The 19,300-nt window shown below is 52.8% G+C and overlaps 1 protein-coding gene across 2 annotated transcripts in view; it reads right to left on the bottom strand.

Annotated features, from left to right (window-relative positions):
- The window catches only part of LOC140729306 (active breakpoint cluster region-related protein-like), a 102,994-nt gene that overhangs the window by 35,958 nt on the left and 47,736 nt on the right, over positions 1 to 19,300 (bottom strand). For both annotated transcript variants that reach the window (XM_073048918.1, XM_073048919.1), the window contains 5 exons: positions 16,612 to 16,687; positions 14,823 to 14,927; positions 11,615 to 11,689; positions 5,257 to 5,354; positions 347 to 478 (listed from right to left, as the gene is read on the bottom strand). In XM_073048918.1, the coding sequence (XP_072905019.1) occupies positions 347 to 478; positions 5,257 to 5,354; positions 11,615 to 11,689; positions 14,823 to 14,927; positions 16,612 to 16,687 (486 nt within the window). The remainder of the gene's footprint in view (positions 1 to 346; positions 479 to 5,256; positions 5,355 to 11,614; positions 11,690 to 14,822; positions 14,928 to 16,611; positions 16,688 to 19,300) is intronic.

Here is a 19,300-nt window from a genome sequence, read left to right as displayed (position 1 = left end):
TATAGGGAAGGGAAATAAGGAGGGGTATTGGGAAAGGGAAATGGGGAGGGAGGAGTGGGGGTGAGGGGGTGAGGAAGGGGCGGGAGAGAGGAGGGGAGGGGAGGGGGAGAGAGGGAGAGGGGAGGTAGGGGAGAGGGGAAGGGGAGAGTAGAAGGGAGTGATGTGATGTAGGGGAAGGGGTGGGAGGAAGGGTGATGGGGAGGAAAGCAGGAGGGTAGGAACATAGTTTGGGGGAAGGAGGGCGATGAGCCAGGGAGGGAGAAGGGGGAGGAAGGGAGATGAAGGGTGGAGGAGAATGGCGGAGGGAAGGAGGTGTGAGGAGGAATGAGTCGGCCTCGGGTCTCACCCAGATCTGAGCCTTGGCAAGGAGGCGGTCGCTGCCGGATTCCTGCCCTTTCTCTGTGCTGCTCCGGTAATCATGCTGTTCCCACAGGATAATCCTCAGGAACTGAGCCCCGTCCAGCTCTACGTCGATCTCCTGCTCACACACAGAGACCCAGCGTCAGGCCGCCTCAGACAAAGCTCTCCGATCCTCATCTCATCACTCCCTGACCCTCATCCCATCACTCCCTCACCCCTCACCTCATCACTCCCTGACCCTCATCCCATCACTCCCTGAACCCTCATCCCATAACTCCCTCACCCCTCATCCCATCACTCCCTGAACCCTCATCCCATCACTCCCTGAACCCTCATCCCATAACTCCCTCACCCCTCATCCCATCACTCCCTGAACCCTCATCCCATCACTCCCTCACCCCTCATCCCCATCACTCCCTGAACCCTCATCCCATCACTCCCTGAACCCTCATCCCATCACTCCCTCACCCCCATCACTCCCTGAACCCTCATCCCATCACTCACCCCTCATCCCATCACTCACCCCTCATCCCATCACTCCCTCATCCCATCACTCCCTGACCCCTCACCTCATCACTCCCTGACCCTCACCCCATCACTCCCTGACCCCTCACCTCATCACTCCCTGACCCTCACCCCATCACTCCCTCATCCCTCATCCCATCACTCCCTGAACCCTCATCCCATCACTCCCTCTCCCTTCATCCCATCACTCCCTCATCCCATCACTCCCTGACCCCTCACCTCATCACTCCCTGACCCTCACCCCATCACTCCCTGACCCCTCACCTCATCACTCCCTGACCCTCACCCCATCACTCCCTGACCCCTCATCCCATCATTCCCTCTCCCTTCATCCCATCACTCCCTCACCCCTCATCCCATCACTCCCTCACCCCAATCCTCCCTGATCCTCATCCCATCACTCCCTGACCCCTCACCTCATCACTCCCTCACCCCTCACCTCATCACTCCCTGACCTCTCACTTCATCACTCCCTCGCTCCTCATCCCATTGATCCCTGACCCCCATCCCATCACTCCCTCACCCCCATCCCATTACTACCTGACCCCTCATCCCATCACTGCCTAACCCCTGATCCATCACTCCCTGACCCCTCACATCATTACACCCTGATACCTCACCTCATCACTCCCTGACCCCCTATCCCATCACTCCCTGACCCCTGATCCATCACTCGGAACCCTAACACCATTGCTCCGACTTTTGACCCCATTTTCTCTGATCCTGACCATATCACTTTCCGACCCTGACCCGATCACTCTACCCCTTACCCATCGCCCTCTGACTCCTCCGCCATTCATACTCTGACCCCTCACCTCATCAATCTGATCCCCTCACTTTGTGAACCCCCATCCTGACCCCTGATCCACCGTGCTCTCATCCTGAACCCCATTACTCTCTGACCCCATATCCTATCATTCTCAAGCCCCTCACCGCCACCCCTCCCGACATCTCACTCCTTCTTCCCCTGACCTCCCTGTCTTCTCATTCCCTTGAGCTCTCAACTTGCCAACCCCTTCCTGATAACAAAATGCTGGAGGAACTCAGCAGGCCAGGCAGCACCTATGGAAGTATCTACAGTCGATGTTTTGGGTCGAGACCCTTCAGCAGGACCTTCCTGATTCCTTATCTGCTCACTCCCAACCCCCCTTGACCTCTGACCCCACCCTTAGCCCTGACAAGTTCAAAGTAAGTCTGAAACACAGGGCCCTGAGGAGAAAAAGGAGAGTGGGGGAAATGGGCCCCAGTGGGCTTATATCCCAAAACACTAGGGTTTTCCACTAGATAGCAGCTAATTGGAGACAGTCGGGAAATTACATGTGCATTTTCCCTGAGTAACATCATAATTATCTGGCATCTTAATCACATGTAGATGGCACACGTTTAGTTGACACTGCAGAGTGAGTGCATGCCTGCATCTGAGATGGTGTTTTGCTCACTGTGTAAAAATGCAAAGAGGGAAGAAGTTATTTCTGGTCTAGAATTGCACAATTGGTTAATTAACTAAGAATCCGGTAGTACGTGACGTTGTACGGAAGTTGATAAAAATATAATTGAAACTGATTTAGTTCAATCTGAAACAAGAACTATTAGCTGAACAAGATAAGCTCTGATGGTTGGATACTATAGACAGGAAGACGACACGCAGTTAGGTACAGGATTGGAACCCAGTGCTGATGTTCCTCCACCTCGAGGTTCAATGTGCTGTGTGTACAGAGATGCTCTTCTGCACAGCTTCACTCTGTGTCTGACCCTGGGAGTGTGTGATGGGACGGTGTAGAGGGAGCTTCACTCTGTGTCTGACCCTGGGAGTGTGTGATGGGACAGTGTAGAGGGAGCTTCACTCTGTGTCTGACCCTGGGAGTGTGTGATGGGACAGTGTAGAGGGAGCTTCACTCTGTGTCTGACCCTGGGAGTGTGTGATGGGACAGTGTGGAGGGAGCTTCACTCTGTGTCTGACCCCGGGAGTGTGTGGTGGGACAGTGTAGAGGGAGCTTCAGTCTGTGTCTGACCCCGGGAGTGTGTGATGGGACAGTGTAGAGGGAGCTTCACTCTGTGTCTGACCCTGGGAGTGTGTGATGGGACGGTGTAGAGGGAGCTTCACTCTGTGTATGACCCTGGGAGTGTGTGATGGGACAGTGTAGAGGGAGCTTCACTCTGAGTCTGACCCTGGGAGTGTGTGATGGGACGGTGTAGAGGGAGCTTCACTCTGTGTCTGACCCTGGGAGTGTGTGATGGGACAGTGTAGAGGGAGCTTCACTCTGTGTCTGACCCTGAGAATGTATAAGAGGGAGCTTCACTCCATCTCCATCCCAGTCCTTACTATAGATGTGTACTGCCCCACTGTGCAACACATGCCTTATTCTGGTGATCGACCCTCCCAAATCATTTCCACCCCTGTCCACCTTGCCAAGTGCCCTCAGTAGTTTATTTGGATGGACACTCAGTGGCCACTTTATTAGGCACAGGAGTGGAAGCCGGTGTGGTCTTCTGCTGCTGTAACACATCCACGTCAAGCTTCGACGTGTTGTGTCTTCAGAGATGCTCTTCTGCACATCACTGTTGTAACACGTGATTATTTGAGTTACTGTCAGCTTGAACCAGTCTGGCCGTTCTCCTCTGACCTCTCTCTTTAATTAGGCATTCTCAGCCACAGAACTGCAATTCTCCCTTATTAAGCCCTTCACCCTTACTGGAGTGTAGGCCGCTGACAGTCCTCTGTCCTGGGACAGTCTTTCACATTCTTTCCAGGTGCAGTCCATCTTCTTGGTGTGTCCTTCCTCTTCCAGGGATGAGGTCTTTGGCACTTCTGCTGGTGTTTCTGTAGCTCTGGGTTTTAACAGGATGGGGTTGCTAACCCAATGCCCAAATCTCCGCTTTCTGCAGCCCGGCGGGAATATCCATGGAGTTAAACTGCTGCTCGCTGGATGTTTTTATTTTTCACACCATTCTCTGTAAACTGTTGTGTGTGAAATTCAACGATGAAAGTCACTTTCCTTCCCCAGTCTGACGTTTGGTCTGAACAACAATTGAACCTCTTGACCAGGTCTGCATGCTTTTATGCATTGAGTTGCTGCCATATGATTGGCCGATTAGATATTTGCATAAACAAGCAGGTATGCAGGTGTACCTAATAAAGTGGTCACTGACTGGTCACATTCAATGGCTCTATAGCCAATAGAAATTAATGATCAAAGCAGTTTGCAAAAAATCATGGATCCAGTTTTAAGGCATCAAAGGATGGGAAAAATAGTTTGACTGACTAAATGTAGTGTTCTTCTGCAAAGTAAGATCATGAGGGGCATGTATTCTTTTTCCTGGGGATGGGCTGCTAAAAACAAGAGGGTATAGGTTTAAAATTAGAGGCAATAGATTTAAAAGGAACATCAGAGGCAGCTGCCTCACACAAAGGGTGGTGTGTACTTGCAGCAAGCTGCCAAAAATAGACTTTGAGGAAGGCACGTTAGCAATGTTTAAAAACAATCTAGGGAAGTAGATGGAGAGCAGAGGTTTCGGTGGCCGTGGGTCAGACATAGGCAGGTGAGACCAGCTTGCTGGGCAGCACTGTCCATGAGAAAATAACTCAGTTTCCAGTACTCAACTCACGCTATCAGTGTTACTTACCCATCTATCTACCCATCTATCTGTCCATGTCTATCTATCTGTCCATCTCTACCCATCCATCCGTCCATTTTTGTATTTGCACCGTTTATCAGTCTTTGTGTGTAGTTTTTCATTGATTCTATTGTATTTTTGTTCTACTGTGAATGCCTGCAAGAAAAAGAATCTCAGAGTGGTATGTGGTATCATATACCTGATAATAAATTTACTTTGGACTTCGACTATGCTGAACAAGTCAAAGGGAGTAGGATCACAAAGCAATGCAAAAAAACAAGAAGATAGGAGCAAGAGAAGGCCATTTGGCCCCTTGAGCCCTTTCTGTTTTGTAATGCGATCATGTCTGATCTGAGACCAGGCCCCTCTAGCACAAACAGCAGGGATTCTGCAGATGCTGGGGGTCCAGAGTACCGCATGCTGGAGGAACTCAGCAGGTCAGACAACATCTATGGACAACAGGACTGGAGTGACGAAGGGTCTTGGCTCGAAACGTCAACTGTTTATTCCCCTCCATAGATGCTGCCTGACCTGCTGAATCCTCCAGCATTTTGACAGACTTGCTCTAATGCTACAGGTTCTCCACTTGTAGACAGTGCACAGTTTATGCAGAGCAGTCTCCGTCTCTCTCACACACACACACGCACAAAACAACCCTGAGGTCACAAGGAGACATTCCTGAACTCATGCCTTCCATTGCAGGTGGCTGAGAGTTTGCAGAACTGAACCCCCACGACATTTGACTGAAGTTCTCACCTCTTCCCACTTTGGGCTTAGGCACTGGGTTAAGACTGGTGTCTGTACCTTCTTCTCAAAGTAGCCATGGCAATCAGACTCCAGACAGCAGTAAACATCTGGCGGAGAAAGAGGACATTACAGGTCATCTGTAATCAAGGGCAGAAGGAGACCGGTCTGGGGGTGGGGGGGGGGGGGTGATTGTTTTGAAAGCAAAGCCTACAGTCTGGTACTGGAACTCCTGTGCACAGGAATGCAAGGGACTACATAGAGTAGTGACACTCAGCCAGTTCCATCGTGGGTACAGCTCTTCCGACCATGAAGGAACATCTACAAGAGGAGACGCGCGCACACGCACACACGCACACGCACACACACGCACACAGACACACACGCACACAGACACACACACACACACACAAGCTGGGAGGGGATAGGTGGAAGAGGTAAAGGGCCTCAGGGAGCCGACATCCATCATTACTGACCATTTGCTCTTCTCGATGCTGCCGTCAGACAGGAGGTATAGCAGCCTGAAAACCCACATCTTAAGGTTTAACAACAATTTCTTCCCTCCTGCCTTTAGGTCCCTGAACCCACCCGAGAAACCCCAAGCCTATGCTGGACCTCATTTTTCCTCCCTTTCCCTGACAGCTTTGCACATGTACGCACATAATCATCATAGTCAAACGCCGTGTCGTATGACGAGGGTGATCGTGGTCTTCCTTGACAAATGTTCTTTGCAAATCTTTCTACAGAAGTGGTTTACCATTGCCTTCTTCTGGGCAGTGTCTTTGCAAGACGGGTGATTGTCAATACTCTTCAGAGATTGTCTGCCTGGTGTCAGTGGTCACATAACCAGGACTTGTGATCTGCACCGGCTGCTCATACGACCATCCATCACCTGCTCCCATGGTTTCATGTGACCCTGATTGGGGGTGAGGTGGGGCTAAGCAGATACTACACCTTGCCAAGGGTGACCTGCAGGCTAGTGGAGGGAGGGAGTGCTTCACAGCTCCTTTGGTAGAGACGCATCTTCACCCAGCCACCCAGTGTGTGTATAATTTATGTTAATTTGTGGTTGTCCTCGCCTGGTAATATACTGTGCCGCTGTGGTAAAATGCTAATATTCATTACATCTATACCCGATGCATGTACTCCCACAACAAAGATCAACTCAGACTCGAACTGAACTTGGAACGAACTGCTCCCCAAACGTCCCAGTGAGCTGATATTCCCTCCCCTCCCCCAGTGTGGCTCCGGAGATCGCTGTGCGTTCGGCAGGCGTCGTGGGTGAGGTGGGTCGAAGGATGAGGCAGAAGTAGAGTGAGACCTCAGCGTGAGATGCGTTAAGGGATCGGGGGAGGAGGGGGGTGAGAGATCGAGGTGAGGGGTCAATAGCTGAGAATTTGGTGCGGTCATGTGTCAGTAACTGAGCAGATGAGAACATACGAAATGAAATCAAATTAGATCCTTTCACCTGCTCCACCATTTCACAAACTCACAGATATCTGCTCCTCAAGTCACTGACCGACTGTAATCACAAACTCCATGATCACCTTTATATCAATAAATTCAATCCCTTTCTAGGACCAAGTATTGGACAGACAATCCTTTCCCCCTCTGGGACAGGGCATCAGACACTCCATCCTCTCCCCCAGGGACCGGGCATCAGACACACCATCCTCTCCCCCTCTGGATCGGGCATCAGACACACCATCCACTCCCCCTCTGGGACCGGGCATCAGACACACCATCCTCCCCCTCTGGGACCGGGCATCAGACACTCAATCCTTTACCCCAGGGAATGGGCATCAGACACTCCATCATCTCCCCCTCCGGGACCGGGCATCAGACACTCCATCCTCACTCCCTCTGGGACCGGGCATCAGACACACCATCCTCTCTCCCTCTGGGACCGGGCATCAGACACTCCATCCTCTCTACCTCTGGGATCGGGCATCAGACACTCCATCCTCTCCCTCTGGGACCGGGCATCAGACACTCCATCCTCTCTACCTCTGGGATGGGGCATCAGACACTCCATCCTCACTCCCTCTGGGACCGGGCATCAGACACTGCATCCTCTCCCTCTGGGACTGGGCATCAGACACTCCATCCTCTCTCCCTCTGGGACCGGGCATCAGACACTCCATCCTCTCCCTCTGGGACCGGGCATCAGACACTCCATCCTCTCCCTCTGGGACCGGGCATCAGACACTCCATCCTCTCTCCCTCTGTGACCAGGCATCAGACACACCATCCTCTCTCCCTCTGTGACCAGGCATCAGACACTCCATCCTCTCTCCCTCTGGGACCGGGCATCAGACACTCCATCCTCTCTCCCTCTGTGACCAGGCATCAGACACACCATCCTCTCTCCCTCTGGGACCGGGCATCAGACACTCCATCCTCTCTCCCTCTGGGACCAGGTATCAGACACTCCATCCTCTCTCCCTCTGTGACCAGGCATCAGACACACCATCCTCTCTCCCTCTGGGACCGGGCATCAGACACTCCATCCTCTCTCCCTCTGGGACCAGGCATCAGACACTCCATCCTCTCTCCCTCTGTGACCGGGCATCAGACACTCCATCCTCTCTCTCTGTAACCGGGCATCAGACACACCATCCTCTCCCACTGTGACCGGGCATCAGACACACCATCCTCTCTCCCTCTGTGACCAGGCATCAGACACACCATCCCCTCCCACTGTGACCGGGCATCAGACACTCCATCCTCTCCCTCTCGGACCGGGCATCAGACACACCATCCCCTCCCACTGTGACCGGGCATCAGACACACCATCCTCTCTCCCTCTGTGACCGGGCATCAGACACACCATCCTCTCCCACTGTGACCGGGCATCAGACACACCATCCTCTCTCCCTCTGTGACCGGGCATCAGACACACCATCCTCTCCCTCTCGGACCGGGCATCAGACACACCATCCACTCTCCCTCTGTGACCGGGCATCAGACACACCATCCTCTCTCCCTCTGTGACCGGGCATCAGACACACCATCCACTCTCCCTCTGTGACCGGGCATCAGACACACCATCCTCTCTCCCTCTGGGACCGGGCATCAGACACACCATCCTCTCCCACTCGGACCGGGCATCAGACACACCATCCACTCTCCCTCTGTGACCGGGCATCAGACACACCATCCTCTCTCCCTCTGGGACCGGGCATCAGACAAACAATCCTCTCTCCCTCTGGGACCAGGCATCAGACACTCCATCCTCTCCCCCAGGGACCGGGCATCAGACACTCCATCGTCTCCATCTGGGACCGGGCATCAGACACTCCATCCTCTCCCCCTCTGGACCGGGCATCAGACACTCCATCCTCTCTCCCTCTGTGACCGGGCATCAGACACACCATCCTCTCCCTCTGTGACCGGGCATCAGACACTCCATCCTCACTCCCTCTGGGACCAGGCATCAGACACTCCATCCTCTCCCTCTGGGACCGGGCATCAGACACACCATCCTCTCCCTCTGGGACTGGGCATCAGACACACCATCCTCTCCCCCTCTAGGACCGGGCATCAGACACACCATCCTCCCCCTCTGGGAAGGGCATCAGACACTCCATCCTTTACCCCAGGGACCGGGCATCAGACACTCCATCCTCTCTACCTCTGGGATGGGGCATCAGAAACTCCATCCTCACCCCCTCTGGGACCGGGCATCAGACACACCATTCTCTCCCTCTGGGACTGGGCATCAGACACACCATCCTCTCCCTCTGGGACCGGGCATCAGACACTCCATCCTCTCTCCCTCTGGGACCGGGCATCAGACACTCCATCCTCTCCCTCTGGGACCGGGCATCAGACACTCCATCCTCTCCCTCTGGACCGGGTATCAGACACTCCATCCTCTCCCTCTGGGACCGGGCATCAGACACACCATCCTCTCTCCCGCTGGGATCAGGCATCAGACACTCCATCCTCTCCCCCTCGGTAACCGGGCATCAGACACTCCATCCTCTCCCTCTGGGACCGGGCATCAGACACACTATACTCCCCCTCTGTGACCGGGCATCAGACACACCATCCTCTCTCCCTCTCGGACCGGGCATCAGACACACCATCCTCTCTCCCTTTGGGATCGGGCATCAGACACTCCATCCTCTTCCTCTGTGACCGGGCATCAGACACACCGTCCTCTCCCTCTGTGACCGGGCATCAGACACACCATCCTCTCTCCCTCTGTGACCGGGCATCAGACACACCATCCTCTCTCCCTCTGTGACCGGGCATCAGACACTCCATCCTCTCCCTCTGGGGACGGACATCAGACACACCATCCTCTCTCCCTCTGGGGCCGGGCATCAGACACACCATCCCCTCTCCCTCTCGGACCAGGCATCAGACACTCCATCCTCTCCCCCTGTGACCAGGCATCAGACACACCATCCTCTCTCCCTGTGACCGGGCATCAGACACACCATCCTCTCTCCCTGTGGGACCGGGCATAAGACACACCATCCTCTCTCCCTCTGGGACCAGGCATCAGACACACCATCCTCTCTCCCTCTGGGACCAGGCATCAGACACACCATCCTCTCTCCCTCTGGGACCAGGCATCAGACACACCATCCTCTCTCCCTCTGGGACCAGGCATCAGACACACCATCCTCTCTCCCTCTGTGACCAGGCATCAGACACACCATCCTCTCTCCCTCTGTGACTGGGCATCAGACACACCTTCCTCTCTCCCTCTGTGACCAGGCATCAGACACACCATCTTCTCTCCCTCTGGGACCGGGCATCAGACACACCATCCTCTCTCCCTCTGGGACCGGGCATCAGACACACCATCCTCTCTCCCTCTGTGACCAGGCATCAGACACACCATCCTCTCTCCCTCTGGGACCAGGCATCAGACACTCTATCCTCTCTCCCTCTGTGACCAGGCATCAGGCACTCCATCCTCCCCCTCTGGGTCTGGGCATCAGACACACCATCCTCTCTCCCTCTGGGTCTGGGCATCAGACACTCCATCCTCTCTCCCTCTGGGACTGGGCATCAGACACTCCATCCTCTCTCCCTCTGGGACTGGGCATCAGACACACCATCCTCTCCCTCTGGGACCGGGCATCAGACACACCATCCTCTCCCTCTGGGGATGGGCATCAGACACTCCATCCTCTCCCTCTGTGACCGGGCATCAGACACACCATCCTCTCTCCCTCTGTGACCGGGCATCAGACACACCATCCTCTCTCCCTCTGGGACCGGGCATCAGACACACCATCCTCTCTCCCTCTGGGACCAGGCATCAGGCACTCCGTCCTCTCCCCCAGGGGCCTGGCATGAAACACACCATCCTCTCTCCCTCTGGGACCGGGCATCAGACACTCCATCCTCTCCCACTGTGACCGGGCATAAGACACACCATCCTCTCCCACTGTGACCGGGCATCAGACACACCATCCTCTCCCTCTGGGACCGGGCATCAGACACACCATCCTCTCTCCCAGGGGCCTGGCATGAAACACACCATCCTCTCCCTCTGGGACCGGGCATAAGACACACCATCCTCTCCCACTGTGACCGGGCATCAGACACACCATCCTCTCCCTCTGGGACCGGGCATCAGACACACCATCCTCTCTCCCTCTGGGACAGGGCATCAGACACACCATCCTCTCTCCCTCTGGGACCGGGCATCAGACACACCATCCTCTCTCCCTCTGGGACCGGGCATCAGACACACCATCCTCTCTCCCTCTGGGACCAGGCATCAGGCACTCCGTCCTCTCCCCCAGGGGCCTGGCATGAAACACACCATCCTCTCCCTTTCTGGGATCGGGTATCAGACACACCATCGTCGTCCCTTTCTGCACAGGGTATCAGACACACAGTTCTCCCCCCTCTGGCACCTGGCATCGGGCACACCGTCTTTGCTCCCTCTGGAACTGGTTGACTCTAGGGCGACACAGTAGCATAGTTCTCAGCGTGACGCTTTACCCGCTGCTGCCTGTAAGGTGTTTGTACCTTCTCCCCGTGACCACCTGGGTTTCCTCCGGGTGCTCTGGTTTTCTCCCACAGTCCAAAGACGTACCATTTGGTAGGTTAATTGGTTGTTGTAAATTGCCCATGATTAGGCGAGAATTAAATTGAGGGTCATGACCTTATCGCCCATATGCATGAAAAATAATGAGATGTAATGTTCTACTGGGATCTCCCCCCAGTGGTCCTACTAACATGGAAATGGTGACCAAGTGGATTCCCGCTCTAACTGGCTGAGCTAGAAGGAAGCTGGGGTTGAAGAAAGCCTGCTGTCTCTGGGACGGTGGACACAGGTGGGGCTGTGACTGACCAAGGGGAGGGATGTAGGGAAGATCCCGAGACGTGCACTACTTACTGAGTGGCTCCTTCAGTCCGGACACGGAGTGAATCCTGACGCTCAGTCTCCCCCTCAGTGTGGTGCCGTCCGAATCTGGAATGGAGAAACAAGCAAAGTGTGGACAGCTCATCAGAAAGGGCCCAATGTGGCAGCAAGATGGGATGATGGTGAGCCCCCTGAAGTATGAGGGGACAGCCATAGAACACCATGGCAGAGAGATAGGCCCTTCAGCCCATCTAGTGCATGCCAGACTATTATCCTGCCTAGTCCCATCCACCTGCACCTGGACCATAGCTCTCCATAACCATCCCATCCATGTATTTATCCAATTTTCTCTTAGATGTGGAGATAGAACCAACATTTACCAAAATAAATGCTAATATCACTTTTACCTTCAGTCCTACCAATTGCACCAAAATAAATGCCAATATCACTTTTGGCTTCAGTCTTACCAATTCAATCCAGATGCTCCCAACTATGCCAGTTTCTGGGATGTAGACACTCTAGAGTATTGAGAACCCTTTAAGAGTTTTGGGCCATCCTCCTAATTGGCAATCATGTTTTGGGCGCCAAGAGTTGAGTATTGAAAGCACACCTGAACGAGTAAACCTCACTAGTGATTTCGTCTAGTGGTTTGTTTTTGTTGAGTTCTCATCCAGCTTGATACCGTGTCTCGATTCCAGCCTCCGGTACTCTAGCACTTGGCTGCAAACCACCCTCGCCCAGGTCTCTCGTCATAGTGCGACGGAGCCAACATGGACCCAGAGTCTGTGGCCAGCCAGAGCCTGGAAATACAGGACCCCCAGGCCACCATGTGCCCACCCCTGTCACAAGGAGGAAGTCAGAGTTACTCGGGTGAGGTTGTCAGTTGCTCTGTGGAGCCGGTACATCTTCTGGTCCAGTCATTGGCAATCATGTTTTGGGCACCAAGAATTGAGTATTCAACAGTGATATTGTCAACACTCAACCCTCCTACCCACCCACACACAGTTTTTTTATAGGCCATCTCCCTAGGCCCCCAGCTTCCAGCCTTCAGTGGGCTGGCTGACATTCTAATCGATACCCGTACCCAGCTGGAAGCCTGGGAAGAGCTTCTTCGTAGTACTGATAATGACGGGGGGCGGGGGGTCACCCGTCTTGTAAAGACACTGCCTAAAAGAAGACAATGGCAGAGCACTTCCGTAGAGAAATTTGTCAGGACCAGTCGTGGTGAAGACCGTGATCACCTGCATCACATGACAGCTCTGCTTTAAATAGACCTGTGGTTGAGGACGCAAGCCTCGCCAATCATCTATCTCAGTCTCACAGCACGGTCGTGGTTCCGTGGTCAGAATCCAGGCTATGATCTGTTTGGTTCAGTCTTTTGCATCTGAATACCGCTAATCTTTAATCTCACCACCCACGTTCCTGTCCCCATAGATCACAGGAACAGGCCCTTTGGCCCATCATATCTGTACTGAACATGAAGTCAAAGCAAACCTCTGAATGAGGATATGGAGGTTGTTATTTAGAAGTCTTCTTGCATATTCATTTGTCCAACAGCCTCTTAAACACTTTGCTCATATCTGCCTCCACCACCATCCCTGGCAGCCCGTTCCAGGCACCATTACTGTGTAAAGAAAGCTTGTCCCGTACACCTCCTTTAAACTCCCCTCACCACACCTCACCTTAAAGCTGTGCCCTCTAGCATTTTGACACTAGCTGGCTCTGCATAAACAGGGTATTTTCCAGGTGCTGGAAATCTGGAGCAACGCACAGAAAATGCTAGAAGAACTCAGATCTGGCAGCATCAATGGAGGTGAATAAACAGTTGACATTTTGGGCCAAGGCAATCAGTCATCAGTCCAGATGAAGGGTCTCGGCCTGAAATACAGACTGTTTATTCCCTTCCATTGATGCTGCCTGACTTGCTGAGTTCCTCCATTTTGTGTGGGCTATCTGCTTTATCTACCCTACCCTCTCATTTTAATTCCCATTCCCATTCCAACATATTGGTCCATTGTCTCCTCTTAATCCCCCCTAGGATGGAGGAGCAACACTGTATTCCATCTGGGTTATCTCCAACCTGATGGCATTAATATCGACTTCTCCTTCCGGTTAAAAAATAATCCATCCCCCTACCCTCTTTTTCTATTCCCCACTCTGAACTCTACCTCTTCTCCCCCGGGTCCCCTCCTCCTTGCCTTTCTGCTATGGTTTACTCTCCTCTCCCATCACATTCCTTCCTTTCTAGCCCTTTTACCTTTCCCACTGGGCTTCACCTATCACCTCTAGCTATCCTGCCCCTCTCCCCACCTTTTATTCTGGCGTCTCCCCACTTTCTTTCCAGTCTGGATGAAGGTTCTCAGCCCTAAATCAACTGTTTATTCACTTCTATAGATGCTGCCTGACTTGGTGAGTCCCTCTCCTTCACCATTCCCCATTCCCGCTTCCCTCTCTCACCTCATCTCCTTCCCTGCCCATCACCTCCCCCTTGTGGTCCTACCCCTTCCCTTTCTTCCATGGTCTTCTACCCTCTCCCATCAGATTTCCCCTTCTCCACCCTTTATCTCTTTCACTAATCAACTTCCCAGCTCTTTAGAAGTTTATTGTCAAAGTATGCTTGAACAATACAACACTGATATTCATCTTCTCCAGATAGCCACAAGATACAAAAACACCATGGGAGCTGTTGAAAAGACATCACTCCCCACCCAACGTGAAAAAGAAGGAAACAAAACTTACAAACCCCCCCTCCACCCCCCACCCCCCAGCATGCACAAAAAAACTTACGGATAATCCACACCCCCAAAAACCCCAACTCCCTCCCTCGCAAAAAACAGTGACGTTAACATCAAATCCCCAGTCCCTCCCTCGCAGAAAAAACAGCAACAATATACTTCACCCCCTCCCCTGCTCCCAGTTTCACCTATCGCCAGCCACCTTGTACTTCATCCACGCTTCCTGCACCTTCTTATTCCGATTTCTCCACTTCCTGTCTAGTCCTGATGAAGGGTCTCGGCCCAACACACCAACTGTTTGTTCTTTTTCATGGATGCTACCTGACCTGGAGAGTTCCTCCAGCAGTTTGTGTGTGTTGCTTAGATTTCCAGCATCTGTAGATTTTGTTCTTTTTTATGATCCAATTAGTTATTGAGATTTTTTTTGCCAAGGTAGATAGGTTCAGGATCAGCACCCTGATCGGGCCTCTGAGCAGAGGGTTAACACGTGGCGGTTGCTTGCTTACCTTCACCGTTACTGTAGAGGGGCAGCTGGCGGGCAGTGCGCTGCTCATAGCAAAGCTGGAAGAGGCTCTGAATCTCATAGGGAGTCTGTGAGACCAGCTGTAAACCTAGGAAAGCAGAGGGGAGGGGTGGTCAGCATGGTCAGCCCAAGGGGGAGTGCAAGCTGGGGGGGTGGGTGGGTTCCAAATTTCAGCCTCTGGGATAAAATCACACACTCTTTCTCATGCACGTACTCCCTCTCATTCTCAAGGACCATCTTGCACACACTGTGCACGGTGCTCCAGTGTGGTCTGACCCAGGGATATGGAGATGGGAACTGTGCACGGTGCTCCAGTGTGGTCTGACCCAGGGATATGGAGATGGGAACTGTACACTGTGCTCCAGTGTGGTCTGACCCAGGGATATGGAGACGGGAACTGTGCACGGTGCTCCAGTGTGGTCTGACCCAGGGATATGGAGACGGGAACTGTGCACGGTGCTCCAGTGTGATCTGACCCAGGGATATGGAGACGGGAACTGTGCACGGTGCTCCAGTGTGGTCTGACCCAGGGATATGGAGACGGGAACTGTGCACGGTGCTCCAGTGTGGTCTGACACAGGGATATGGAGATGGGAACTGTGCACGGTGCTCCAGTGTGGTCTGACCCAGGGATATGGAGATGGGAACTGTGCACGGTGCTCCAGTGTGGTCTGACCCAGGGATATGGAGATGGGAACTGTGCACGGTGCTCCAGTGTAGTCCGACCCAGGGATATGGAGATTGGAACTGTGCACGGTGCTCCAGTGTGGTCTGACCCAGGGATATGGAGACTGGAACTGTGCACGGTGCTCCAGTGTGGTCTGACCCAGGGATATGGAGATGGGAACTGTGCACGGTGCTCCAGTGTGGTCTGACCCAGGGATATGGAGATGGGAACTGTGCACGGTGCTCCAGTGTGGTCTGACCCAGGGATATGGAGATGGGAACTGTGCACGGTGCTCCAGTGTGGTCTGACCCAGGGATATGGAGACTGGAACTGTGCACGGTGCTCCAGTGTGGTCTGACCCAGGGATATGGAGATGGGAACTGTGCACGGTGCTCCAGTGTGGTCTGACCCAGGGATATGGAGATGGGAACTGTGCACGGTGCTCCAGTGTGGTCTGACCCAGGGATATGGAGATGGGAACTGTGCACGGTGCTCCAGTGTGGTCTGACCCAGGGATATGGAGATGGGAACTGTGCACGGTGCTCCAGTGTGGTCTGACCCAGGGATATGGAGATGGGAACTGTGCACGGTGCTCCAGTGTGGTCTGACCCAGGGATATGGAGATGGGAACTGTGCACGGTGCTCCAGTGTAGTCTGACCCAGGGATATGGAGATAGGAACTGTGCACGGTGCTCCAGTGTAGTCTGACCCAGGGATATGGAGATGGGAGCCATGCACAGTGCACGCAGGTTTAACCCTGGCATATTTAGACTATATCTATTCAGATTGGTGTACAGAATCATAGAACACTACAGAACAGAAACAGCTCTTCGGCTCACCTGATTCACAGTGATCTCATATTGCACCTAGTCCCACCTACCCACAGCCAGGCCATATCCCTCGGAATCCCTCCCATCCACATACCCATCCAAACAACTCACGTGGTCCCACATTGGCCACTTCTACTGGCAGGTCAACCCTCTGGGTGAAGGAGTTCCCCGTGAATGGGAGGGAGGGGTTGGGGAGGTTGTACTGACCAACTGAAGTGAGAAAGGGACTGAGCAGCGAGGTAAGAGAGCCAGGAAAAGTGGCTGACGTCACGCACCCTTCTTCTTCTGTTGCTCAATGGTGTCCCTCCAATCGTGGAGCTCGTAGTCAGAGGACAAGAGGAAGATGTAACTCTGGGGGAAGGGCACAAACAAGCAAGTAGTTAACAACCCTTCAGTATCTGGAGAACAGGTCAGGGACTGGTGAGGTTCAAGGTCAAAGGGTTGAAAGGTCCTCCTGACGTAAAAAAGGCACCAGAACAATGTTGGCAAATTTACTTCTTTAGAGAACGGTCCACCCAGCAACAACCGATTTAACCCTAGCCTAATCACAGGACAATTTACAATGACCTACTAACAGGTACATCTTTGGACTGTGGGAGGAAAGTGGAACACCCAAAGGAAACCCATGCTCACATGAGGAGAGCAAACAGACTTCCCTACAGAGCACACCCGAATTGAACTCCAGACTCTGACACATATGGTCTAAGCCGGAGCTTATGTCCAGACTAGTGGAAACTCTGAAGCAACGACACGGTGTTGAATGGACCTAGCTACAGTAGAGCCAGGTCTAGATTTGAAGGTGGGAGGCTGGGATTGGTTGTAGACTCAGCCGAATATGTCAAGGGCATATCCTTCCCTACCATCAGTAGTATCTGTAAGAGGCCTCAAGAAGGCAATACCCATCATAAAACATCCCAACCACCTGTGCCAGGCCACCCTTTCACAACTACTATTGGGCAGGAGGTTGGGCACCACTAGGTTCAGAAACATTTACTTCCCTTCAACCATTCGGTTCTTGAACGAACTGGCCAAACCCTAATCACTATCTCAGTCCAGTTAAATCACTACACTAAAATAAACCATTCTTTTTGTGGAAATTGTGTTCTCTCTTGTTAAAATTCTGTAAATGCACATTTAGATTCTGTTTTATTTCTAGTGCATGCTGGGTATGTGATGTGATGTGGCTGCCATGCTGTTGTAAGGAGTTTTTACATTGCATTACATACAGTACTGGTGCAGATGACAGTAAATTTGACTTTAACTCTTGGTGAGTTGTGGTGGGAAAGATGTACTTGGTGGTGGGGTCCCTTTGGAGATGGTGGAAGTTACAGAGAATTATGTGCTGGACGTGGAGGCTGGTGGGGTGGTAGGTGAGATCAAGAGGAACCTTATTCTTGGGGGATACTGTTCCATGTTTCTTTCGGGACATCGGACCCAACCAGTTCTCCGCCACCACCACTCTCTTCTGTCTAGTGGAACTTGTCCTCACTCTCAATAATTTCTCCTTTAGTGCCTCCCACTTCCTTCAAACAAAAGGTGTGGCCATAGGCACTCACGTGGGTCCCAGCTAAGCCTGCCTGTTTGTCGGCTATGTGGAACAGTCTATGTTCCAAGCCTACACTGGTGTCACTCTCCCACTTTTCCCACGCTACATCAACAACTGCATTGGTGCTGCTTCCTGCACCCATGCTGAGCTTGTCTACTTCATCCGCTTTGCCTCCAACTTCCACCCTGCCCCTCAAATTTACCTGGTCCATTTCTAACACCTCCCTCCCCTTTCTCAATATCTCTGTCTCTATCTCTGGAGATAGATTATCCACTAATGTCTATTGTAAACCCACTGACTCACGCAGCTACCTGGACTACACCTCGTCCCACCCTTCTACTTGTAAAAATGCCACCCCCTTCTCTTAATTCCTCTGTCTCTACCACACCTGCTCTCAGGATGAGGCTTTTCATTCCAGAACTAAGGCGGTGTCCTCCTTCTTCAAAGAAAGGGGTTCCTTTCCTGCGTGATCTACGCAGCCCTCAATCACACCTCTTCCATTTTGCACACGTCTGCTCTTACTCCATCCTCCCGCCACCCTACCTGAGATTGGGCTCCTTTTGTCCTCACCTACCACCCCACCAGCCTGCACATCCAGCACATAATTCTCTCTGACTTCCACCAACTTCAATGGGACCCCACCACCAAGCACATCTTTCCCTCCCCGCCCCCCCCCCCGCCATTTTCTGGTTTCTGCTGGGATCACTCCCTATACGACTCTCTTGTCCATTTGTCCCTCCCCACTGATCTCCCTCCTGGCACTTATCCTTGCAAGTGGAGCAAGTGCTACATCTGCCCCTACATCTCCTCCCTCACTACCACTCAGGGCTCCAAACAGTCCTTCCAGGGGAGGTGACACTTCACCTGTGAGTCTGGTGGGTCATCTACTGTGTCCGGTGCTCCTGGTGTGTCCCCTGTATATCGATGAGACCCGACGTAGATTGGAAGACTGCTGCACCGAGCACCTACGCTGTATTCACCAGAAGAAGCGGGATCTCCCAGTGGCCACCCATTTTAATTCCACTTCCCATTCCCATATGTCCATCCACAGCCTCATCTACTGTCAAAGTGAGGCCACACTCAGGTTGGAGGAACAACATCTTATGTTCCTCCTGGGTAGCCTCCATCCTGATGGCATGTACATTGATTTCTCAAACTTCCAGTAATGCCTCCCCACCCTCACCATTCCCCATCCCATTTCCCTCTCTCACCTTATTTCCTTGCCTGCCCATCATCTCCTTCTGGTGATCTTCCCCCTTTTTCTATCTTCCATGGTCTTCTGTCCTCTCCTATTAGATTCCCCCTTCCCCAGCCATTTATCTCTTTCACCAATCAACTTCCCCGCTCTTTACTTCACCCTCCCCCCTCCCAGTTCCACCTATCAGCTTGTTACTCACTACCCCCCTTCCCCCCACATT

The sequence above is a fragment of the Hemitrygon akajei genome, chromosome 6 (genome assembly GCF_048418815.1).
Source record: "Hemitrygon akajei chromosome 6, sHemAka1.3, whole genome shotgun sequence".
In the NCBI taxonomy this organism is placed as follows: Eukaryota; Metazoa; Chordata; class Chondrichthyes; order Myliobatiformes; family Dasyatidae; genus Hemitrygon; species Hemitrygon akajei.
This window is presented reverse-complemented; position numbering and strand designations above follow the sequence as displayed.